Genomic DNA, 27,752 nt, shown 5'->3' on the forward strand with positions numbered 1-27,752 from the left:
TTTTGTTAACACTGGTAAACAACAAACATACAATGTGTGACACATAACATTCAACACCGGATATCAGGTAAATACTCTGACGTCATTTCAACCAGGTTTTCCGATGACGCACTCGATGTCATTAAGGCAGGTTTTCTCATGATGCGATACATACATATGTGGAGACGTAGGATGGGATCAAATATTAGGTTGGTGAGATCGAGGGCGATAGTGCTTGAGATATAGAAAATTGGGAATGATTCGACTACTGGACGTGTTTCCGTAGTTTTTCATATAAATATTGTGATGAAATTCAGTCAACAGACGTACATTGCGATTGCATTTTGAGTTGTTTGAGTCAAGGCTGAGGTAAATGATACAGGAAAACAGTTTTGGTTCAATGACTTTAGCTAAGTAAGGTATGGAGTACTATGGTATATAGCAAAATATTGTAGTTCGGTCGAACTGTTAGGAGCAGGTTGAAGATGGATGATTGTGTTTAGATACACAAAGCTGAAATTTGAAGTAAAAATGGTTGAATAAATAATACCTTGTTCCGTCGCATTGCGGCGTTTGCAGTTATTATTTAATTTCAGATAAACGATAAGCATAAGGAAACTTTGTTTGCAATCAAACATTCGGAAAACCTCATTAAAGTATAATATACAGATGAGGCTATAAAGCTATTCATATTCATCAATTTGTTTATGTTATAGCTATACCTTACACTGTGAAAGTACACTTAAGAGCCATTTGGTGAGCCATAGTGTAAGACAACCGAAGCCAATGACATATGCAATCGATTGCATGTACACATTAAACTGCTATTCTTATTTGTAAAAATATTAACATATAATCGATACATACAGATATCAATGTCAATCCGGCGCTTATTAAAGAACAAGATGTGCAGTTCCTTTATTGCTTTTTTAAAAGTTTAAATATGTTAAACACTTTACTAAGTATACTGAAAGCAAATGGGTTTGAATAAAGTTCTGTAAAACATAAATATCGTTACCCAATGTTAATCTGTAAAACTGACATAGAACAGGAAGTGAGAGAGTTACAAACCAGATATATCCCAACGTAAACAAAATGGTCTTAAAAATGCAGCAGTAAAGAAATGGCAAAACGCAAAAAACGTGCAAGGTACCAAATTATCTGTTATAAAGATGAACTCTTACTCCCAAATAAGATTTACCACATTTAATGATATTGTTTTGATATTCTAAAACGTATGATTAAATGTCGAAAACATGGGTTTATATGAATGAAACCGACTTTTATTTGAAAAAAATGAGCATAAAACATGGTATTTCTACTTTAGGCCAAATAAAAAAAATGTCTTGTTTCTGGTCACCCGACCGACCCTACTTTTTACCCCCCGACCGTTTTTTTTTATAGCGTAAATACCGTTTTTTATAATTAGCGTAAAGTGAGCCGGGATTCCCGGTCACGGCGCCGAAGAGTAAACCGCGCTATCCGACAGTAATATTATATTCGTGACGTGTTTTTTATACGGCCGTGTCGAAGATGGCTGGCCCTGCGCAGACGACTTCTGTTACGCATTTGATAGCCATAAAAATAGACAAATGTTCGCACTTCGACGGTTGTAGTGTCATTAAAGTTGCCCATTCGCAAACAACAATAAAAAGTCTTTTCATCGATTTACATGGCGAGCGAGAAAATGTCCGACTTGAAGCTAAATGTTCGGTAAGTTGTATGGTTGTTTAGATATCGTAAAAGGGCCATCGTAAAACAAATAATGCCTCGACCGAGAATGACAGTTTTGGCACCGACATTTTCGTAATTCAAAAGACTATCTATACACATATACAAGGTTTATTTGAATCGGACGAATTAAGGCAAAATAATGCCGACGAAGCGTGAATCATTATGCTGAGTGAATGGATTTAAATACTTCGTCTCTCTCAAATACCGAACGTCATATTAAAACGTTTCATTTTTGGACCTTCGTTTTGAATGTTTTAAAGGATTAAAATTAATTTTCTGTATGAAGAACCATTGACATTACACTTAGTTAGGTGCCCGATACTATAATTAAAGCAGATAGAAGAATGAAGGGGCGATCTCTTATCTGGGTTATTTGATCAGTTTGCTTTTAATAAATAAAGTAGGAACTGTGGTCATTTAGATAAAAAGAGCTCCAGATATAAAACATATTTTGTGTTTTCATGATAAATATTTTCTTTGTGTATCCATCAAATCCTATCTTGTAACACCCAGCTTTTTGAGGCAATACTAGTCCTGCTCACATAGAAGATAGGGTTTGCTGGATAAATATAAAAGAGATTTATGTGAAGCTCTGCATATATTTATTTTTTTACAGACCGATGTACGGCCAGATTCTGAATTATTCGAGATTGATCCAGAACTAACAATTGGTGACCTAAAGGGGTTCTATCCTGTCAAATCACTGAAACTGCAATGTGTAACTGTAACACCAGATGAAACGAGCAGTACCAAAGAGGTACCAATAGCCACCGCTTTGAATGCCTTCAATATTCTTCTGGCTGGCACGAAGGTTCATCCTGTTAAGAAAACCTGGTATTAAAACTTTTTAAATATATATGTAAAAAAGTACAAATGAAATGTTGTTAATCTGTGGTTAAAATCAAGGCCTAATATCTCAACAATTAAAGTAAGCTCTAGTATATTGCCAGTCAGACTTGTGCACATTCTGAACTAATATATATTAATCGGTCAATAAGCTGTGAATGCAAAATGTTTAAATATGAGGTCCCTGATTTTATTCTCAGAAATAATGACTTTAGAAAACTGATTTATATATGAAAGGGCGATATTATAAAAGTGTTTCAACACTAAAAAACAACAATAAAAATGCAGTTTTGCAGTTTAATCCCTTGAATTTTGAAATTTATATATAAGATTTGCAAACCTATTTATTTATTTGTACAGTCACAACAGAAAAGATGAACTTTACAATGACGTTGTAGAGATGTGTGTGTCAAGAGACCTTAAACTACACAAAAGCGCTGTCAAAGATGAAGGCTCATACATCATCCAGGTAAATCATCAAATTTTATTTTGTACTTACTAAGTGTCAACACATCTAAATATATTCATACATGCATGGTCTGTCAGATCATGATCTGCAACACTCTTTGTTAATTTGTAATACATTTAAAGCAAATAGTTTATTTCAGGATCACATTGTACCTACCCTTGGGCTCACCCATTATTTGATCTCATAAATATGTCTTTGCAAACAGAGAAGACCCAAATCAGATAAAGCCATAGGACCCATCTGATCAGGACTTTAAAGCTGTTGGCTTATTTAAAGAATATTTAGTATAGATATCAGTCCTAACTCCTTGCTATTTGTAATATTGAGATGCCTGGCTATAAAAAAATGCCCACAGTAAATGTTCATAGTGGACGGAGTTCTTAAATAAATGATATGAAAAAGGTAAAAGGTTAATCATTATCTATGCTCTATTGCAGGTATTGACCAACGCTTTATGGTATATCACCAACCAGCATCAGACCATAAATGATACGTCATTACGCTTCAAAGATGTTGTTCCTGTGCCCGAGCCATTTGAGAAGTTCCAAGGTTACAACGAATTCAAGAGAAAGAAGTTGAAAGCCCAACCATTGACCCAAGACGGTCTACACTCACATTCAGAAGCTTTGTTTAGCCTCTTAAACAGACCAATATTTTCAAGTAGCTGGTTTGAGTTTAAGGCTGTTGTAGAAGCGTTAGCTACTTGTCTTTGTAGATACAAGGAATATCTTCAGAAACAGCTGACTTCTCAATCTGAAAGGCAGTCTGCTGACCACCCTCCTAGAACAGTAGGGTCTGATATTTCAATCGAACATCGTGCCAAATCTGTATTCGTTAAGGAAAAATATCTTGTATTTGATCAAGCTGTTGCCCAGTGCCCAGATACTAATGTTCCCATTTTCTTTGATGAAAAAACACACTTGTCAACACCGTTTCAAAAGAACCAACAGAGAGCTAGATTCTTTGCAGAAATGTCCCTGTCTGTCGACATTGATTTGTACAAGTATTGTCCCGGGGGGAGTTCTGTGTCTGTAGTGTTTGTTGCTAAAACAATCAAAAATCGTTCTTCTGAAGAGTATTTAGTAGACCCTATTCGAGTAGTGTCACAAGTCCAAAATAAGCTCCCAGAGTTTCACGCAAGATATCAAAAAAGATATTTCAAACAGAAATTGAGCAATATAGCAACTCTCAAACCAAGTGTGGTTGACTTCATATATAAAGAGTTGGCCCTTGATGCAAGTCAGGTAAGTAACCCAGAAATGGAACAGAGGCTGCGGCTTATTGCCCTTGGTGAAACGGGACTGATTGCAGACCTCAGGGATATGAATTTTGGCAGACCATCAGATAAGTTTGATGATTTTTTTACTGTTCTAAATGAAGTAGTTGAGTCATACACTGCAGTTGATGATCGCCGGCACAGTGGCCTTCACCTTAGTCAGTGGATCAATCTGGAAGAGATGATTGTTGAGGCAGCCGACAAGTGTCCTGAGGGAACGCTTGTCCCTTCAAAAAGTCTGGTAAGGTTACAGTTCCAGCCACGAAATCCATATGCACATGCAGCACTGAACTTCACTAGTAAAATACCTGTTCAGTACAAAATCCAAAGGAGGCAGTTAAGATTAGCTCACCAGGACCAGCACTTTTGTGCTGCAATGTACAAGTACATGAAGAGTAAAGCCATAGAGCTTGGTAAGTATGGCATGCTTGTTTGTTCAGATGACAAGGCCAAGGTGCCTGTTGGCAATCCTGGATTACCCATTTCCACCGGTGTGAGAGGCAAACAAACCATTACCCCTGCATCAATGGAAAATGTAGCCGCTGATCATGATATGCATTGCAGTAGTCTAACACCATCCGTGTATTTAGTCAATGATGTTCCTGACAGTACTGACAAGTCGTTTGTGTCTGGCACTGTGCATGTCAATAATTCAGTTTTCCATACATCTAGTGCTTTTCGTCATTCTGCATTGTTGACAAAAGTACTGTCACAAGGTCCAACGCCTAAGGTGCTTTTGAGATACACAGACGGTGGCACTGACCAAAGGAACAATTTGGTAAGTGTTCAGTGTGCCAACATTGGTCTTTTCAGCAAGCTGGATCTGGACATGTTGATATTGGCCAGGTGTGCACCAGGCAACAGCTGGTGCAACCCAGCAGAACGCATAATGAGCATTCTCAACTTGGGTTTGCAAAACTGTGCCCTGGAGCGAGCTGATGATGACGGGGTGTTCAAAAGCTGTAGCAGCATGAACAGCATAAGAGAGTTGGTAGGTAAAAAGCCAGAACTCAAAGACAAATGGGTCTCTTCAGTCGAGCCTATTCAAAGGGTTGTACAAAATAGATTCTCAAGACTGTCACTGAAGGGCAACTCATTTAAAGTAGAGGATCCCGTAAGTGATGATGACATTGACTTGTTCAAGAGACATCTAGCAGGTATGTTCCCTGATCTTGATTTGAGCAAACTTCAGAAAAAACACACCCAGTCAGTAGAATCCTTTCAAACATGGTTTGACCAACACACTCGACAAAGACAATACTCTTTCCAAATTCGAAAGTGTGGGGATCCTGCCTGTTGTACAGCAGTAAGTACACCTCAGGAACTTCTTGAATGGCTACCAGATCCTGTTTTTCGAGATGAAAGTAAGGAACATTACAAGTCGTATGCCGAAGTAAAGGGGCAGGATACAAACGACCATGACAGGCCAAGTTATACCGCACCCACAGCTAAAGGTAATTGTAACGTTGTAGGGGTTACAGCTCTTAAAAAGAATTCAGCCACAGCTTTCTCAAAGACGGATGTCGATGCCTCGATATTCACAGCACAAAATGCAAGGTACTCTGTAGAGTGTGTAGAGTGTACAAAGCCTAGAGTTCTATATGCTAAAAGCAAGCTCACGGAAAGGCAGCAAATGCAGCTTATTACTTTGCTTTCAGAGGATGAATATACATGTGGCTCATTCATTACTGTGCCCAATAGCTTTCTACACAACAAAGTCCATGTCAGGCTTGGTATTACATGTGAGACTTCAGCAGAGCTTGCATTCTACAGATCAGATTTTGCCAAGGCTGATCTGTGTTGCTTTTGTGCATCAGATAATGCAAAAGTTGATGCAGAGTTGAAAAAGCGATTCAAAACTGTGCTGCCTACCTGTGAAACTTGCATTGAGAAGGGACTCGAACTAATTCATGCCCGTCCATTTGGTGCCAAAAAGTAATGACGTGTTTACAGTAGAACTCAATACTTAACCGTGCATACTAAGTAGTAAACTTTACCCTTTACCTCAGAAACCCTTTGGCATGCCTTTGCACACAGAGTAGACCCTGATAAGACATCTCAATGAGCTGTCTGATCAGGGTCAAATCTGTTTGCTTAACATAGTATGTTACATATCTGCAGTGTATGACTCAACTACTTCATTTAAGTAAGTTGGTCTATGGGGTGGGGACATGGGGAAGTCTTTAATGAATAATGAACAGGTGAAAATGTTTATAGATTTATTCATATAAACACATGTAATTTTATTATTGTTTTCATATATATGTGTGTGTATAAATATGATCAGAACACAGACATCATTTTTTATAAAAACCTGTGAAACAAATATTCAGTTAAATATTCGACTCAAAATTTTCATAGCATAAAACATATACAACAAAAAGGTTATCACACACATAGTTTTATGCATTGCATAAATCACTGAATCTAATAAATTGATATTTTGTCTCTGTGATGTTTACCCTTTACCTCAGAAACCCTTTGGCATGCCTTTGCACACAGAGTAGACCCTGATAAGACATCTCAATGAGCTGTCTGATCAGGGTCAAATCTGTTTGCTTAACATAGTATGTTACAGATCTAAGTTTTCACTGTTTTGGCTATGAATGCATATATATATATATATATATACTTTGATAAATTGTTCTATGGGGATGGGACATGGGGAAGTCTTGAATGAATAATGAACAGGTGAAAATGTTTATAGATTTATTCATATAAACACATGTCATTTTATTATTATTTTCATATATATGTGTATGTGTGTGTGTGTGTGTGTGTGCGTGCGTGCGTGCGTGCGTGCGTGCGTGCGTGCGTGCGTGCGTGCGTGCGTGTGTGTGTGTGTAAATATGATCAGAACAAAGACATCATTTTTTATAAAACCTGTGAAAAAAATATTTAGATAAATATCTGACTCAAAATTTTCATATTAAACATAAAAAAATATACAGCTAAAGGTTATCACAGACATAGTTTTATGCATTGCATAAATCACTGAATCTAATAAAATGATATTTTGTCTCTGTGATGTTTAAATACCCAGTATTACGGTTTCTTCCATCCATGTTTAAATTTGTTTTCTGACAAAGAATGACAATTGTTTCTTGAGATTATTTCAAATTCTAGTCTTGGACTTGTTGCTTCTTGTCATGTAATAGTGCTGTTGTTGTTCTGTTAAACTAATAAATACATAAATATGGTTATAAACTTGTGTCCAGTTTCCTTTAAGCCATATTTGATGATGTTGTATTGGCAGACAATATTTCATCATTTTTCAAACGCTATACTATTTCATTCCAAAGGTTTGAAAAAAAAAAAAAAAAAAAAAAAAAAAAAAAAAACACCTACCTACCGACCCTGTTTTTTTTTAGGCATGTGACCAGAAAAAAGACATTTTGTTTTGGCCTTATGAGACTAAAGTAGATCACAGTAAATCTTTTAGCATTCACCAATCATTTAATATTTTGCGCTTTCTGCTATTACATACACGGTTACAGTCGCCTTATAAGTAATACGTATACGATATTTTCCATGAATGCATTATTTAGAAAGCAGTTAAAGGTTTATTAGTCAAAATTGATGTTTGTTATACATGTTTATTTATTGATTTTGATTAAGAGTGTCACTTTAAATGCAGCAGTCAAGACATGCATTAAAAGAAAACTGTTATCATATTCAGGTATCTGTCAAAGTACGATTCCAGCGTATTCAAAAAACCTCAGCGCCTAATTATCACTAAAGAGTACAATATCCTTGAAGTCTGCCATGATGTCCTTGACGAGATATCCCGCATAGACGAGCCGTGTGTTATCGTGGCAATTGCGGGTCTGTTTAGAACAGGGAAATCATATTTGATGAATCTTCTCGCTGACTCACAAACAGGTATATATTGTATCATATGAATATAACACACGGTGTTCTGTCTGTATAAGTATGAATATTAAATAAACCTTTACATATTTAAAATGCACAAGTGACTAATTATTTTTAAATGTCGACTAAACAACAGGTTGTGGCTATCTCGTTTCAATGTCCTAATACCATAGTGGCCCATATATTACAACTGGCTAAACTATATACTTTAAGAGATCTATATCTCGAATATATCTATCCTCGATACGGAATTAGCAGGCACGATATCATTGAATCATTTATATAGTGTTTTCCGTTCTTTAATATTTGCCACTCGAAGAATGGAAATTCGTTTTTGAACAGAACAAAACAGACCAAAAAGATGATTCGTTTGGATTTCAACGTAACTGTAACACATACCAAAGTGTTACCGATACCACACCCAAGGGACATATCAACTTGTTAGGTTTATTTACCTAGATTGCATAACCCGTGTGGTACTTGCATAACCTGTCTAGTGCGGTGTGTAATATACTGACTGCTAGTCGGTGAGGGCTTTTGAGCAGGGAGTGCGCGAGCATCTCCCTGTGTTACGATCCGGCTGGAAGCGTGACGATGTTTTTAGGTGTTAATAAAGTTATCCACACGGAGCGGGCGTTTGTTGAGTTATACTACAATAACGTTTCTCATCCATACAACTAATGTAAACACAAACTATAGGTAAACAGAATATATAAAACAAACACAGTCAAATATTCCAATTATTTAATTATGTCTTTCAATATCCTTAAATGTCAGATTTTAAAACGAAATGTTACGTATGATATTGCCACTCAACTAGGTAGTGATTTATTTGTAACAATGCCGCCAAAGGTTTATATTCAAACTATTCCTCAAATCACTACACTAATAAAATTGCCGTTAACAAATCAGCAAAAGATAAATCATATTAACAATACAATTATCTATAATGACAACCTTGAGTCAGTATTAAATTAGTCGTACATTTACTAATATACAATGGATATTGACTAATTCTCTGTTTATATAACGGTGACTTGAATATAAGTTTACCTTAAGTAGTTGTGTACAAACTTCAAACATAACTCGCATTTCTGAACATCACAAAGTATAATTGAATAATGTGGGTGTTCATCATGTGTGTCTTTCTCCTTGTGCTATGTTTTCTCTATCCTGTTTTATGAAACATTTATTAGAAGACTATTTATACGTGTTAATAGTTTAAAACCATTTCTCATGTGAACTAATGTCAGAAGGATGTATGTGTAAAATCATTTGAAAAACATCAATAATTTAATTTAATATGATTGCTTAAAATTTAACTTTATTTTCTTCAAGTTCAAGCTGACTTCGACGAGGCTTGCCTATTTCATTAAATCATTGTTTGGTTGAGCTTTGATCATGTTGTAAAGCAAGCTTATACAGTATTTTTAAAATGCAGGTTTTGCAATCGGCAACTCAATAGGCTCAACGACGAAAGGCATCTGGGTTTGGTGTAAAGATCATCCGACACAAAAGGACACTGTGCTTATGCTTCTGGACACGGAAGGATCAGGAGACTTTGAACAGGTAAACAGTATGCATATGCTTTTTCTTATTTTAGTTGTATGTTTAGAGTTCGAATGTACAAAGTATATGGTCTCATTCAACAATGCACGTATTTAACAGTTGATCAATACTACGAAGCAAATCCTTTGAAATTTTACATGTACATGTAGATGAAATTATTTTTGAAATCTGGTGCATACGAGTAAGATATTGATCTCCACATGGACCTATGTGAAGTCATGTGATATCATACAAAAGTCTTTAACTAAAGCTGAAGCCTAACAATTGCGGTTGATTAGAGTAACATGAATTTGGATTGTCTGATAAGCGACTGCAAACAAACAAATGGTATCTGAGATTTGTGCATACTATAAATTTTGAAAGCAACTAATACTTTGGTAATGCGCATGTCTTTTATACGCAAAGGCTTACCAAAGGGCAACAAATAATTAACATTTCATGTTTTAACCAAATTAAAAGCAAATAAATTGCTCAAAGCAATCCTGTTTTAGAAATGGTTAAGTATCATGAATATGCAAAACGAAGATGGTCTTCTTCAAAGCAATCTTTCACTGTCTGTGTAATCCCCGATTTATCGTATAGACATTAATTGTGATACATCGGGAACACATGTCCCAAAATATATTTGTTAATGATCTTGCAAAACGAATTCTGGCAATTGTACCACGATGCGAATACGAAAAGCACCGATTTACATTCCTCACCATTCGCCAAATATATTTTATATTTCCTAATTGGGTGGCAATTCGTTCTTTTTTAATGTAGAAAAGAATTGACATTTTGTACTGATTCGTCAAAAACTGAAAGACAAGATCGAGCTCGATATTTCATTATATCAACAAAAGGCCGTGGATGCCTCGCTGCTTCAAGTAAGACTATGCCCGATTGAGTCACGACTGCACTTAGTGTGTGCTACGGTTTAAAAAGATCGTAGCAATTCGTAGGGGCACCACACAACTGTCTCCATGATAATTTAAGACCCATCGATCATGTCAGAATTTCTTCACTCAAATCGCTGATATCATAAAGCTTGTGGGATCAGTGTTAATACAAAGAAGTCTCTCCCGCACTGTAATAATGTGTTTAATTTAATGCTTGACTAATTCGACTTGCTTTTATAATAATGTATATCAATAGAATACGATTCGTCATACAATACACAAATTTATTGAACATTTTCATAAGATATGACAGTAAGCGAGTTTCTTACATACTTCCATGGCGTGCTAAAAAATTGGATTATATGATGACGATTATAATAATATTTTTTTTATCACAAGCCTACCTGTTGAACATGCGCTGCTTATGATCCATTTACAAAATGTACGGAAGAACTAAATCATGTTTATCACCGTAACTTTTCCAGATTTTTATTCACAAAATCAAGATTAAATATTACATTTTCCTCTTGATATTTATACGGAAATAAACTACTTTTTTCCAATAAATCAAAATGTGAAATGAACGTGTGACTTGCTATAATACTGCCAATTAAGAAATTATTTTCACATTCAAAAATGTTCACGGAATATTGAACAATCAATTAATAGTTCGGTGGACTCTAACCAATACTTTACTACAGAAACAAGCTCAGTAGCCAAAGGTTAAAAAATAAACTCAGTTTAATGGCACAGGTTAAACGCCAAAGACATAGAACATAAAAACAAAAAAAAAATCATAAACAAGAAACAAGGAACGATAGCACACTACTCCACAAACAACACAGTGCATATATATTATATAAAAAAACTAGGTATGTTTATGAAAGGATTGTTAGTAAAATTTTATCAAAGTATGCATTAACTTGAGGAAACTTAATAATAAAACAAATTATATACTAATGGCCAAAAGACGTGTCCGGTATGGGTTTCATTTGTGCCTTGCAAATCTCCAATGCCAATTTTCAACACATTACTGTACCGGCGGTACTGGCTCAAATTCCAAAATCGTTTTTCACTGAATGCATGTTTATGTCCTTTTTCCATCGATACCAAATTTATGAGTGTGCGATATCAAACTAAACAGATATTGTAGTTTTTGTAAACCGGACAAGACTTTTGGATATTGTAGTTTTTGTAGACCGGACAATACACTAATAGGTAAACCCCAAGTACTTGAATGATTAGAGATCCCAACTCTATCTGCACACGGATGAATACAGTTCAGAGTACCTTATGCAAACACTTTTCAAAGATACCATGCAGTTATTGCTTGAAACTATCAGCATCACAGCCTGTCATAGAAAATAAAAAGTTTAAGACTGAGTGGTCATAGAGTAACATACAGCATCATTGTACTAAAACTGTGAACAAATAAAAAAAACATTTATTGTATTTATTAAAAATAAAAACGACATGCGTTTATGGAGGCTATTCGTTGCCAAAAGTCCAGACGTGTAATTCCCACAATGTGCTTCTTAATCGTACTAAATATCTCTTACATTGTCAATGTAGACGTGCTATATGTTGTTTCTATTCGTCAGCTTTTCAGTATTGATTTGTCATTTGTCATTATAGTAGTCAAAATGTATATTTGTCAGATCGACCCTGTATAAACTCACTAAAACATAGATCGTATAACTTGCCTTTAACAATATGATAATGTAATTTAGAAAGCCGAATCATGCATATGTAAAACTGTAATCCTACAGTCGACACTCCCATTCGTAAAATGAACATTTGCAGTCCAACAAGTCCAGGTTTACAAAAGTCAATTGACAAGTTCAGAATTACAAGGATAGACGATTTCGCCTATACCTTATATGGTAAATGTCACCGAAAGAAACGAAGGTGAATGGGCGAAGCTAACGAATCAGATTTTCTTTCGTTTATTTCCGTCGAATCAAGCAAGGGAGATAACATCTTCGCCTACCTCCTGTAAATTTCCGGTTGTAAGTCCGAGTACTCAATAAAAACTAAAATTCACTTCATCTTTTATTTTATTTTGACGATAAATGTTCCTAAATGGGTTATAATTCACCATATTATTTAGTCAATTGCAGTTGGGTGTATCTGAGCTAGGCTCACGGACCCAGGTTTATACTGCCACTGTCAGTTGCTTTTTTTACTTATATACCCAAGCAAGCAAAAATTGTTCATTTATTTTATTTACAAGTGGACCATGGGCGGGTCGTTCAGTGTGGGGGAGCTGTAGGGCCTGTGTCCCCCCCAGTAGGCCCGCAAGTAAACTTAAAGGTTATTTTTTTTGTCTTAATTACGCCATAATGCACCACTGCCACTGTGAACCATAACAAGTGGGGGATTTCAAGAACATGAAAAATAGATATCGTGAGTCTTAGATTAGAAAAACAAACGCGCGATTTTTCCCCTCCAAAAGGGCTAGGTCCGCTTCACCTAAATGTGAAAAAAAGCCCTGACTGTTGAGTGTGGGTGGGGTATAAAAGGTAGCAGCAAGTAGTAATTGTTTATTAGCAATAAATTGACTTCTTCATTAAAATACTTTATTAATTACCTATAAAAATAATATTCGTTACAGTATAATGTACGAGTTATGGGAAGTTGTAATCTAAGTGTATTTTATCCATACAGTTCCAGCTACCAGGTAAGAAACCTCTGGGGCATCTTAGTGAATAATTTCAACTTAATGAAAATTTAGATTTTTTTTCTTCGTAAATTTTAAATTATCTAATATTACTTGCAATCTTAAACATTGCAAAAAGGCAAGAAAGTGTCCTCTAATGGTAGAATTTAAAATAGTGTTTATAGTAATTTAAAGCTGCACTCTCACAGATTGACAGTTTTGACAACCTTTTTTTTGTCCCAGGCTCGGCTGATTTTGGCAGCAATGCTTTCTATACAAATAATAAGATTACTCATACTAAAACAGATCTAAATTGTTTGGAAAACTGCCGACATTTTTCATTTATCTTAAAACGTTACTGTAGTGTCAATTTTAGCCATAAAACATCAATTTGCGAACGTAAAACTGTATCTGATCTTTTGTCAGCAGTCTTATACCACTGGTATCCAGACATTTACGCAAAAATTAGCTAATTCCAAAACAAAAAATAAAAATAGTTGTCAACACGGTCAATCTGTGAGAGTGCAGCTTTAAAAGAAAAATAAGACAATGTGACTTTTCATTCTTGAAGTATAATTTAATGCTAATGACTTACATTCTGTTGTGTTTGAGTCAAGTATCAAGCGGACATCTTATTTCATGTCATATGTGCGTATTAATTACTATTATATAGACAAAAACATGTTTTAATATCATATATTATTTTATTCGACATGAAATAATCTATAATCCATCCTGTTTCCAAATCATAGTCCATAATGTCATAATATAGATGATTCGTAATGTCCATAATAACGTTCGCAATGTCCATGGTCCAAAACATCCATAATTGGTTTAAATAGAGCCGAGTGATAGCGGAAATTTCCGAAAGACGTAAGGAGGAGTTAAGACATGGTTAAGGCGGAGTTAAGACATGGTTAAGGCGGAGCTATCTTAAAATAAAATTAAATTCATCTCTTAAACATAAACTTAAACTTGAACTGCGAATGAAAAGTCACCACCATACAATGTACTTTGAAGAACTACGAACTGAAATCTGTCTTCTACACACCGCAATGTAAAACTCGGCATGTGACTTTCACAGAATGGCGTGTGTTACTTTATAAACACGACTGAATCGTCTGTTGAATAGATGCAACGAAAATAAAACTCCAATTGGTACAATGAAAAATGAAAATGTGCAGTGTAAAATGTAAACATACAACCGATGAGTTGGCGGTTGTAAAATGTAAATTGGTAAATCATCAATGTTACAAACCTAAAATACACACATACACGTCTGGACTTTTGGCAACGAATAGCCTCCATATGCGTTAGGTTATCATTTGGAAATATTTGAAGAAAACGACTTCACATGCCGGAACATTCGGAGCCAGCCAAAGACGGTTTTAAAGATAAACCAAAGAATTAAAAAGTTTTAAACCATTGTCTGCTGATGCAGAGTGGTATTTTTAGCTCTACTGGCCAAAGGCCAGAAGAGCTTATGCGATGGTAATGTGTACGTAGTATGTGCATCCGTGCGTCCGTGCGGTCGTGCGGTCGTGCGTTCGTGCGTCTGTAAACAATTGCTTGTGAACACGATACAGTCTTCAGTTTTGATTGTATCTCGATGAAACTTGTATAGTATTTAGATATCCATTAGAGCTGGGTTCCTTTCGAAAACCAGTCAGATCCGCCCATGCATGCCTAGATTATGGCCCTTGATAGTATAAAAAAATGCTATTGTGTAAACAATTGGTTGTAAACAATTAGTTGTGAACACGATACAGTCTTCAGTTTTTATTGTATCTCAATGAAACTTGTACAGTATCTAGATATCCATTAGAGCTCGGTTCCTTTCGAAAACCAGCCAGATCCGCCCATGAATGCCTAGATTATGGGCCATGAAAGTTTTAAAGATATGCTCTCTATTTTTAGCCAGGTCTGCATGAGCGAATTCTATTTTTAGCCAAGGTTACATGTACATGTAAATTCAAGTCTAGAGTTAAGGGAGACAATTTGCAAGTCTAGGATTTTGAGAGACAATTTGCTTTTTGCTTCTGCAGCTGATTTTGTGAATTACTCTGCCTTGTTCTTGTTGAAAGCCCAAAGGCCATTTTTTAGCTTTAAGTTCTGTAGTTTGCGCATTCATCTTAACAAAATTGGTTGTGAATGTTTAAGTTATGCACCTGGTGTCATTACTGGCCACACCCAGGGTTCACAGGTTTGGTAAACATAAATCTGGAAAGGTTTAAAAATCTTTTTGTGTGTTCGTTGGATCCATCTCAGCACAATTGCTTGTGAATGTTTGTTCAAATTGATCAATGTTGTCCTAGGATGCCCTTGACTTTGACCTTTTGACCAACTTTTTTTAACTTTTAAAACTACAGAAATTTTTACTATGAGTACAGTTTTGAAAGCATTTGTTTTGTCAGATGACTTTCACTTGGCACATATTAAAATAGTTCATGGAACTAATCTGCTTACAATACTTTCTGGGCTCAGATGTTGAACGTGCTACGTTTTCAGGTAAGCCAAACACAAAACATAAACCATATGTCTGTTGCCTTTTACCCATACATACATGCTCTGGATTGATATGACCACAAAAGCCATGCCAGTAGAGCATAGGCCCTTTTGGGCCTCTTGTTTTATTATGTTTCAGTTTATGTTAATTATGGATAACCAGAGGGTGTTAAAAACCAAATAAATTATTGGTTTAATGTCTGTAAGGACTCAGTAACGGAAAGTCGAGAATATTTATCAAAACATTTGAATATTGAGATTCGTAATTTGTTTCAATTCTTTGTCATTGTTTTTATTATATTACATTTAATTTATTACAGAAATTTATATATTAGTTTCGTTAAATGGTTATTAAATACATTTTAAATACAAATATTAGCTTCTTTCTAGATTTCATTGCTTGCAGACAACGCAGAAATAGTTGTTTTAGAATTTCAAATTCTATTTTGTTTAAAAATAAACGGTAAAACATTAAAGATAAAACATAAAAGATGTTTTTCCTTAATGTTCCGAAAATAATGAAGTAAATTATAAATAAAGAACTGGTCATGAACATTTCTTGCACTCGTTGGTATTTCCGCAAAGGTGAAGTTTTAAACAGTATTTTCTTAGACGAATGATATATCTTATTTCTAAGAGAAGATCTAATGTTTAGAATGCAAGTCATAGATTGTGCTTATCTACTTTTGAGTGATCAAAATTTCCTGCACGACAATAACACAGTTCTTTCAAAAATATATATGAATGATAATTAAATGTCACTCGTTCTTTTTTTATAAAAACTGAGTAAAAATAATACTTACCTTTCGTTCGTGTCTTTTGATGTAACATGGAGTTGAATAAGTGAAATAACAAAAATGAAAAATGATATGTTCACTGCAAACTAATGAATGAAAATATCAAATTTAAGAACTACTTTTAAAATCAAGGGTATCAAATTTAACTCATCACTTTTAAACCGGTGAATGTTACCAAAAATAATAAATGGATATTTGAAAGGGTTGCAGATATTTAAAAATACAGATATTTTTGGGAAAACTTACCATTTAAAAAAAAATCGATTTTTTAATCGATTTGTTTAACTTAAAGCTGAATCTTTTAACAATCGTTTTCGTTCCAAATATACTGCAGACGAAAACAACTGTTCGAACATAAATTATATGTTATATCAACTATAAAATATACTTTTAAAATGTATGACTCTGTAGTATTAACTTCCGGGAGAAATCACTTTTTTGCCATGCCCACTTAAAAAATTGTCGACAACCAAGCGTGGTCTTCATTCTGTTTTTGGAAAACAACCCGTCTTCAAGCAAATAGTATTGATCCATGACAATGAGTGGTGACTGTGTCTGTTTAAAATGATAAAAAATCAGTCTTTTTGGCGATAAATGAGACGACCTATAATTTATTTTCTGTCATTTTGTCATTAACAAAAATGAAAGCATTGTACTTTTTTTAAATCATTAAACATTTTTTGTGTATTCAGGACCCAAACCACGACAACCGCATTTTCACACTTGCTACGTTGCTGTGCAGCACACTAGTGTACAACATGAAGGGAGTGTTTGACCAGGATGGTGTCAACAAACTCAAGTATCCTTTATAGTTTTGCTTATAGTATCCGCTACGTTTAGCAGCAAGTTTATTCCACAACGTCTTATTAAATATAGGTATTTATGATTTGGAAACATTCGCAGGGAGCTAATCAAAATGTTTTTACATGTGTATCTCTTTATTGAACACGGGCTTTGAAGAGTTTTATGACTTTAAGACCTAGACTCGACAATACACTTCAGCAACACAACATTGAATATATGTAAATAATATTTAGTACTATATAACCAAACAGACCTTAATTTATGTCGAGTATATTTGTTTGGAAATTTAATTTAAGCCATTTAGCCCTTTATAAGAGTTATGGCAAGAATGAGTTTTGCCAACAAGTATGATGGTCATCAAGGCAAGTGTTTGAGACTATGAACATTCGTCAAAAGTCAGTTAACCCATATAAGAGAGGTAGATGGGTACTTTCGTTATATCTGCATAATTTCCATCGGGAAGTACAATACACAGAACTTATAAGTATATCTCTCATAGACCTTACACGTTATAAAAGTCCAGACACAGTCTTCTTCTTAAATTGTTCATAGTGTTATATATATATAAATTTATTTTTTTCAACACCTTTGTTTGGATCTTACATTCTAAACATTTATAAACCAGACTTAAAGCATTATACGACTATACCCCCAGCAACGCTATTAAAAAAGTGTCTTCTTACGGTTGTAAGCGGACCGTGCACGAGAATTTCAAGTAATCCCACTAGCCGATACATTGTATTTAGAAAGGCCATGATAATAATCTAATGTTTATCTTTCGGAAACATATTTATATTTATCTGTTTATAAATCTGTATTTATTCATTTATTAATGCATTTATTTGCTCATTTATATATGCAATACACTTATCGTCGTATGAGTCAGATACGGTTACTCGCTTTTTCTTCAAAAGTGCCCTCTTACAGACGTAAGAAACCGTTTCGCTGTCTCGATGTCTATCAATATGAACTATGAAACTACCATAATGATTTAACCTTAATGGGGTAGATATGTTTCTGAAATATCGAAAAACATCAAATATGGCGGAATATGTGATGAGGGAAACAGTCTTTTGCAATGCGTTTTTCCCGGGTTTGTGATTGCTTTGAGAGATCTTTCATTGAAATTGACCAGACATGGTAGGAATATAACATCAGACGAGTATCTTGAAAACTGTTTGGAAAGTAAAACAGAAAAAGGTGTTTCTTTCAACAAACCCCGTGAATGCATCCGGAAATTATTTCCTCAGGACAAACGGAGATGTTTTTTGTTCCCTGTCCCTGGCGATGGTGACGTTTTGAAAAACATGGGAAGCCTTAGATTACAAGATCTTTCTACGAGATTTCAGACCGTTGCAGCAACGTTTGTGTCATATATCTACAGCCAGGGTCCAAAACAATTGCAAGCGAACAAACCAGTCAATGGATCCAGTAAGTAGTTTTAGTCAATTCTATATCATGAGCTGTGAGTTCGAATCAAGTTAATGGGATATGCGGAGGTTGTATGCAAAAAGAAATACTCCCTTTTTTCAATATTGGAGGTGATTCAAAATAAGATATTGTCGTAAAACTACTCCCTTTTTTAAATAAGTTCTGCCTGCAGTTGACTTGGTGGATAACAGCTCTAAACCGCCAAACCTTATTGAAACGTAAAGTTGACTAAAATAGATGTTTTTGTTAAAGTCATGTTCTGGGATAAATCTGTAGTACTATTTGCGATCCAATTTTGAAAAAAAACTATATTGCATCTGACATTTGACCAAAAGAGGTCCATTTTTTTTGGTTTTTCCCTGAGAAATGCATTTCTATATTCGATCCAATTTGCATATTGTTTCAACATTTGGCTGTTTACTTTTCAACAATGAATGCGCTGTTTCGTTTTCACAGTATTGCTTGTCTACTTAAGCCTAGCTAATTTTAGGATATTAAGTAAAATGAAATGATTGCAACACAATATTATCCACCCTCGTATTATTAAGTCGCGAGATTCACAAAAAGCCACATCGGCGGTATAGTATTAACAAAACGGGACCGAAGTTTCACAAGACCAATGCATAATGACTGCAAAGTCATGGAACAAGATTTATCAACCTCGAGTCCAGACTCGTTTCATGCAGCATCGCTAGAGGGATTGTTTTCAACGAATTGATTCAAACACAGATAGATAGCGGGACCATGAGCCGTAGAAGGAAAATACTTTTCTGAATGTGTATCGAAAGGCTTCATATATTATGAGTACTTTTATGTCATTTTACATGACGTTCTCTCCGGCGCCAAAGTTCAGGACAGTAGGGGATTATTTATTATCACTTGAAACGCTTACGACAACAATACATTTAACCATAAATTAACACTTTCTAACATGTCAACTTTTTGTGGCCTGCTGACACAATACAAACAATAACGATATAAAATATTTTCGTTTTTCGTGTATATTTTATATGCGGTGATTAGCGATCCGAACATATCCGAAGAAAATATTTGTAATTGCCGAGAGGCAGTTTTGTATTATATCATATTCATTAGTAACGTGACATGACTCATATGAAATATTGGCCGAATGAAAATATGGTTGACTTAAAGCTAATATAATCTCATTATACTGCTTTCCGCGATCGATCTAAATTACCATTTTGAAACGTAAAAAAGCTCAAAACCTTCTTATCGGTTAAGATAATTAATAGAATACCTTGAAAAGTGGAAAAACGACTCCCTGCATTTAACTAATGTTGGTCGAGATGAACATTTCAACTTTCTTCACTGCCTTCCGGTAGCGACCAACAACAAATTAATATCATATACTTGATGTTTAGTCATGATAATAAAGTTACGTTTTTATCTTAATTAAAAATTATCATATGTCTTGGTGATATCTCAAAACATTGAGAAATTTTTACAAGACAGAATATGCACAACGTACTTTTAATACGTAATTGGACGTCACACATATGGCACCATGAATTAAGTTAGTTATTGAAATGACACGCAAAATTAACGTATCAAAATACAAACTTATTATGTCGCACCCATTTATGAGGAGACATATTGTTTTTTCTCTGTCCGTCAGTACTTCAGTACGTCAAACCTAGTTCCCGCTCAATAACTATTGAACGCTTAGACCAAGGAACATCATATTTGGGATTTGGACTGGGCATAAACAGTAAATGACTTGTATTGATTTTGAGATCAGTAGGTCAAAGGTCAAGGTCGAGGTGACTTTGAGGTGAAAATGCGATGTCCGCTAATAAACTGGAGATCCTTTGGGTCTTGTTATGCATGGTTTCCGCTCAAAAACTAAAAAACGCTTGCACTCAGAAACTTTATACTTGGTATGCCAGTTGGTCATGATAAGTAAATGACCAAATTGATTTTGAGATCAGTAGGTCAAACGTTAAGGTCGCAGTGACCATCATCATCATCATCATTTTAATTTCATTAGTTATGAGAAAAGCTATGTCGATTATTGATTAATGATTCTTGATTAGCTGCGACCACAATGGGAGAGACAAGCGTTTTTGTCTTCAAAAAAGCAATCTTTAGGTTCGGGTTATATTTTTATACGGAAAACTCATGGAATATAAATACAGAAAACATTGTTCGTACCCTTTGAAGCAAATGGAGTGAAATCAATCGTGACGAAGCCTTTGTTTGTTGTGTAAGATGAGTTAAGCAATTGTCATAAATCAGTCAAAACCAAGATGCGTCAGTGACCATTTGAACGAGTTATTTTTACCAAGTATGTTCAAATCTTATTTTCGTAGTCAGGACTAGCCCATCCTAGGACTGGTTGAAGTTTGGATGCTGCTGCTGCTACTTCAACTTCTACTGCTGCTGATGCAACTACTGAAATAATAAAAAGCAATGATACATATAATTCTAATACAATACTAATAATACTTTTAATATATCAAAATCTACTACTACTACTACAACTACTACCACTACCACTACCACTACCACTACTACTACTACTACTACTACTACTACTACTATCTAACTGTACATACAATTATCTTAGTTCATGAACAAGAAGCTTTTTAAAACAAATTCTTAAAATTACTGGTGTTGACTTAATCGGAACACTTTGAACACCTATTCACTATGTTACGCCTTTTAAAAACAATCTATCTTATCGAATCATCGGCCTTTTCCTTAACGAATTGCCATCTTTTTACTGAATAATTCGTTCTACGCTTTGTGGGAGTTAAAAGAGTATAAGGCTGTCAGATTTTGTCACACATTTTAGCTAAAGATGGTGTGTCGCGTAAATGCTTTCTTAACGGTGCGTGGTTGTATGGTTTGTCGACAAATAGGAAAAACAGCACCACTTTGACATGACATTCGGATGTCCACTAGTTTTCGAATAAATGCGATGTGATATACGTGGACTAGGGTGATTTATTTCTATTATACAATTGTACATTGATTTTCCCTTAATACCATAACAAATGTATGTAGGATAAGCTTACTTATGACACTCTACGTTATCGGCGACTTTTTCATAAAGATACAAATGAGTTTTTGTTTGCAGTGTTTGCCAGTTTAACCAGATCATATGTGGAAGATCTTGCAAAGGGAGCTGTGGTTGATGTTGACTCTGCATTTAAACGATTGAAATGAAGGATTAAACGTGATCCAAACTTTTCGCAAGTATTAACGACTAAAATGTTGCTTAAAATTCTTGAAAACATAGTTTTTTTACTTAAACGTCCACATGTAAGTTTGACTTTTATTTAAAGGGCTCTGAAAATATATTGTTATCGCTTGCTTTAAAGCCGGATCTTGTGGTTTGGCCTCTTTAGGTTAAGTTTATAAGGTTCGTCCATCAGGTAGTGTTTAGGTGGTTATGACCTGGCTCGTATATCGAATTGTGATCAAGATTATATAGAGACAATAGTACTAACATATTATCAATACAGTTGGTATAGTTGTGGCCGATACAATTATTACAGCCATTATATAATTAAATATGTATCATTACGACTTCTTGACTACGTGTTGCCCAATGAAATAACTATCTATATCGAGACGTTCATTCTTTCTAAGTTATTATTGTTAGAAAATTTGATCGAATGCATTATATTTGATATATATTTAATGAGGCCAGACATTCATAATTAAGATCTAGCTCCAATAGCGTAATATTTTTCAATCATTTGATCTAGTGACAACATTTGTTTGTAACCGAACAGAAACAAATCATGATAAAACTAGCCTTTAACGCATAGAGAATTAATACATAAGGGAAATACAAAAATATACTGTATCAAATTACAGCATTGCACGGGAAAAACTGAAGACAAAAAGAGGAAGCGCATAGAAAACTTTGTGAGAAGCATAAACGTGAACAAGATATTCCGGAAGGAAGTGGAATGACCAGAATGGTTTGATTAAAAAAACACGTTATTTGAAACCTTATCTTAGAACTGGCTTGGCAGCGTAGATTATGATTTGTCTAATTGTAGTTCAACTGTTGAATACCATTATCCATGAATACATGAGGATAAAATCGTAAAATCGTTAATACATGATGTCGTGTATTTGCGACGTTGAAACAGTAAATCCATGAAGTTCAAATTGTTCTTTTCGTGATATAAAAAAAAGTATTTTATAAACTTTAAAATTTGTGACGTTGAGAATGTGAATTTGTGAAAATGTTTATTCGTGAAGATAAATTAAATGTTAAATTCGAGAAATCAAGAATATGTGTAGCTGAAAGCGCGACTTCGTAAATTAAATTTCGTGAATGTATGACATTGAAATTTCACAATCATTATGTTGAAATCCTAATTTTCTAAAGTTCATATCGTGAAATCTTGAAGTTGAAATCTCACTTTGGATCTTTTGTAGCAAACTGCTTTTAGAAAAGGTCCGTAAGTCGACCAAAGTTGTGTTTTTTAATATATCAATATTAAAAAAGACATAAAACACATTCATTTTCAATGTCGTTAAAGATAATCAATAACAATGGCATGGTTTATATGTTCTCTTACGTATACATGTGTATGTTTAACCACCAAAAACAAGTTTGAAGGTGTATACATTCGTCAATATGTATATGTTCAGTTGGGCAATTTGTTGCAAAACTTTCGAGGAACGAACTTACAACTCACGACCATTAGTATAAACATTATGTTCAAAGGTATTCAACTTCTAAACAATATCCCCTCGATCCATATCTACTCTTTATTTCCATTTTTCAGTGATTTTATATATAGAGTAATGTGAAGAGTAATGAAATATAAATATAGCATAGCGTTTCAATATGAATTCATATATACACACACAAGTCATATAATTATCAAAAGCATCAACAATTCATTATATTTAGCGACGCTGCAATTTCATCAACAGTTAAAAAAACAAATTCACCAATTTTTATCCAAACCTCGAAATATAAGCCATATTCCAGGCTTCAGAAGTTGGTGTATTTTAGAAGCGCATTATTCATGAATTGTTTTGTCAATTCTGAGTCAAAATGGAACGAAGTATGAGTCTCTGCTTAAAATCATCAGCGAAATAAAAATCTCATTTCCAGATATTCTCAAATAACTTAAAGAAATAGGATAGAACAAAGTTTATTAAAAAGTTTTTCTCTTCGTGCCATTACAGTTAACAAAAAGGCGTTTAGCCAAATTAGAGGCATGAACTTCATAAATTTTCCAAATGGAGGATTAGAAGTACAATGCGATTAAAACATTTACCGAGCTAATTGCGTGTATACCCTCATCTCTACTGGTAGCGCACAACTAAAGGTGCAATGATATCGTGAACGGCAAGAAATTGTGTAAAGTGTATATCAAACTGTGTTCTGGCTTTCTACGCATTTGTATGAAACTTGTTCAGGTTAAAAATCTTCTTTTTTTCTCTGGCTATATTACCTTGGGAATATATTCCAGCAAGAAGTTGATGGTGTCATAACTTTGTATGAATCCCCCTTGATGCTCGTATCCTCTCAACATAAATAGGAGTACATTCTAATTAAATAGTATTCGCGTATAAAGGTTCTCAAAGTAGAGTGCAAAACTTTTGTGGAAAGGTAAGTTTGCGCTCAGACAATAGTACACTGGCTAAAATAAACATAACGTTTTCAGAAATAAAAAACCGCTGTGGAAGTAGTTCGTTCCTCAAAAATAATTCATATGTCCATACAGAGCCGTTAACGACATGTTTATATTCTTCTTCGGGGTTTTAAATCGTTATATAACGTCGTTAATTAAGGTTTTACCATTGTATTTATTCAAACGGTGATATTAAAGGACTGCACCGTGTGTTTCAAAAATTCAATTAAAATCCTCGTTCTAAATAGCGTGTTTTTGCTCCAAAAATGCAATAATATCAAGTCTGAACTTAAAATGTACTGCATTTTATAAGCAGTGTACCTTTAGAATCTTTGATTTTTTAATGGAGAAAAGCACATTTAAAATTACAAAATATAAAGTGCAAACTTTGTTATGTTTACATGTTTTATTTACTGAATTGTTATGAAATCTTGTTTTAGAAATTGTAACCTAGATAGTATGTTATTGTTTTAGAATGTATTTTACATACGCTGGAACGCATTTACTTGTACACTGACTAACACTAAAAAGGAGTGAAATTTGGAGCTTTTTTCTTTTGCTCTTTGTATTTGGTTACAAAAAACATATGAAAGAAAAACATAACATGATGAAAATTTAGAGCTCCTTTTCTTTAGAATGACCCCAAGTTAACAGAAATGACATTCAACATAAAGAAAAAAACTTTAACCCGATAAACACATATGAAACAACAACCCTCATAGATATTTGATGCAAAGCTCATATTTTTATATAGAAAATATAATACCATAGATAAATGAAATCCCTTTATTCAGACAGAATAAATAGGCCGTACGACTACAATTCATGTAATACGACCTTGTAGATTGATTTAACAACCTTTTTTTTATAACCAATAAAATCCCACCTTTTTTATCGATAACATTTTATAACGATTTCCAAGCCGTTTTCCAATAAGAACTGATAATACACTAATATTTGAAAATCCAAACATCCGAGAAAGATGCTTTTCAATTAACAAAGTTTGGTATGTTCTTCAGTTTTCTTATCCGTAAGTTTAAAAAAGGTTTCTTGATTGAAAAAAAATATAAAAGAAACTCCGGGTCATAATTCAGTTGGGTCATAATTCGTTAAAGTTGCGCATTTGTTTCCGACAAATAAAATCACGTCGTCTTCAGTTTCACAAGAAGTTTTCGTTCATCTGCATGTTTGTCCGGCAAATCCTCCGCACGCGTTTGTATTGGAGTTGTCGTAAGGCCAAGATCAATATCGACACACCCATTAGATCAGCTTTATATAAGTAACAATAGTGGCGATGTGTTTTATTTGTCGAATACAAATGATCATCTAATATGTTAAATTGTTATATATAGTTTAGGCGCTCCGGTGCATAGTCAGTTGTCCTGTACAATTAAAATTGCTTTAGCATTCCTTGTTGCTTGAATGGTGTGTTTAGAATTAAATGTATTTCTATTGAATCATCTTATATTTTTAAACTGTTTTGGTGTTGGTTCATGTTATTGTTAGTTTTTTTATTATAAGTATAAGTTAGCTGAGGGTAAATGTCATATACGTAATATAAATATGTTTTTTATGTGAACATACAATTATATATGCATTGTACAAATATTTTTTTTTATTATTTTTAATTATGAAATGTAATCTTAAAACTGTAGGTTTCTTTCTTATATAAACGTTATCCCGTCAGCCGATGAATTCACATTAAATATCAATCAATTTGGATACGCATTTGTATAGTTTTTTTTTTTTTTTCAATTGTTTAATTTGGTAAGAACTTATATTGCCCACCGAGGTTAGGCTGAATCTAAATTCAGCGTCAGGTAGCGTCAGTTTAAGTAGATAATCATGTACAAATCTTATTGGTTTAAAAGTTTGTTAGAACATGTAGAGGGTTAATGAGAAATGTATTATTATTTAGTATCTGCCTTTTTTAAGATTTTTAGTCGTACAATTTGCATCTGTACATAGCGTTCCTTTTACCATAACATGTTTGTTCCATACATACTTACAGAAACGTCAATGTCGTCGTTTAAAAACTAAAATACCAACCTGGCAGAACACAACCACAATATATTTTGGATCATTGAAACAATATAGGTTTAACACACTGTTATGTGTGTGTGTTTGTTTGTTCTTATAAAGACCAAAATTAATAGCATATATTGTAATTGATACTGGTAAGAAAGGTCAACATTTCTGAAAATGGTTTGTGTTCTTTTATATTGCCCATGGCTTAAGCAAGACGGGGCAGTTATGATTAGTAATTAGAAGTAAAGATTTGTTTTTTCAAAGATATTCGACGATTTTGGCGCTTCTTATTATTTTTGTGTGTGAGTTACTGTTGTTATTACCTTTCATGTTTATCCAAGCTTGTGTTTTATTACTGCTGTGAGTATTAAAAAACGACCCTATTTGATTTCATTTTTCATTTATTTGCTTCATGTGACAATAAGTTTTATATCCATTCTGCCCATCCTTGACATCTATGTACAAACGATTATTAAACAAGAGGGGCAAAATTGACCTATATCGCTCAGATCCGTAGAAATACTCGACAACAAGAATGAAGGTCATATGTTATTGTCAAGGACATGCGATATATAAAAATCCGAACAAGTTTGCCAAACTGTAAAGTTACATGATCAAAATACCATTCCAAGTCATTAAGGACATCAACGGTTTCTAGGGGAAATCTTAGTTGCTGAGGTGGTCAATGTGGTAGTCATTTGCCAATAATCAGTACTTTCTGAGAAAGTTTAACATTTTAAGGTTTTCCGTATACAAGCATTTGTCAAACTGGTCTTTTGGAATTGGCCTAGACGAGTTATAAAGTTATTTTCAATACAAGTTTCACCCAGGATATGGCTTGTTTTGACACGGTTCACCATTTGAACAAACTTGGTAGATAACCGATAGACAAGTATACATATACCGGCTATCTAAGATTTTCAGACTTCGGTTGAGATTTTATTTTTAATCAAGCTTCATACTCGTACACTATCCACCTGAACTTAAGGACACGTCCTTTTTTAAGACATACAGAGGATTAGCATTCGTCCTGATAATATTTCTAAAAAGGGCACATGTGAATAAATAGGTAAGTAGCGTTTATGGATACATCTATTTTACTTTCGATTCAACATCATGCCCTGTAAATGGAAAAAAGAAATTGACCCCTCTGTAGGTCTACAGGTGGTCATCCAATTACCATGCAACTTGATGGTTAGAAAGCGTATGCGATTACTTGCGTTTGGAATGTATTAACAACCGATCAGCTTTCATCAAATCCTAATAAATTG

The 27,752-nt window shown here is 34.2% G+C and overlaps 1 protein-coding gene across 1 annotated transcript in view; it reads left to right on the forward strand.

The window, feature by feature from the left end:
- LOC128246936 (uncharacterized) overlaps positions 1-26,869 on the forward strand; it is a 44,214-nt gene extending 17,345 nt beyond the window's left edge. Inside the window, exons 3-11 of the mRNA XM_052965497.1 lie at positions 2,330-2,547; positions 2,920-3,028; positions 3,466-6,239; positions 7,984-8,186; positions 9,619-9,746; positions 17,281-17,387; positions 18,402-18,823; positions 21,924-22,042; positions 22,670-26,869. Of these exons, the coding sequence (XP_052821457.1) occupies positions 2,330-2,547; positions 2,920-3,028; positions 3,466-6,239; positions 7,984-8,186; positions 9,619-9,746; positions 17,281-17,387; positions 18,402-18,823; positions 21,924-22,012 (4,050 nt within the window). The 3' untranslated portion in view covers positions 22,013-22,042; positions 22,670-26,869. The remainder of the gene's footprint in view (positions 1-2,329; positions 2,548-2,919; positions 3,029-3,465; positions 6,240-7,983; positions 8,187-9,618; positions 9,747-17,280; positions 17,388-18,401; positions 18,824-21,923; positions 22,043-22,669) is intronic.
- Positions 26,870-27,752: the final 883 nt, after the last annotated feature.

The sequence above is a fragment of the Mya arenaria genome, chromosome 9 (assembly GCF_026914265.1).
Source record: "Mya arenaria isolate MELC-2E11 chromosome 9, ASM2691426v1".
NCBI lineage: Eukaryota > Metazoa > Mollusca > Bivalvia > Myida > Myidae > Mya > Mya arenaria.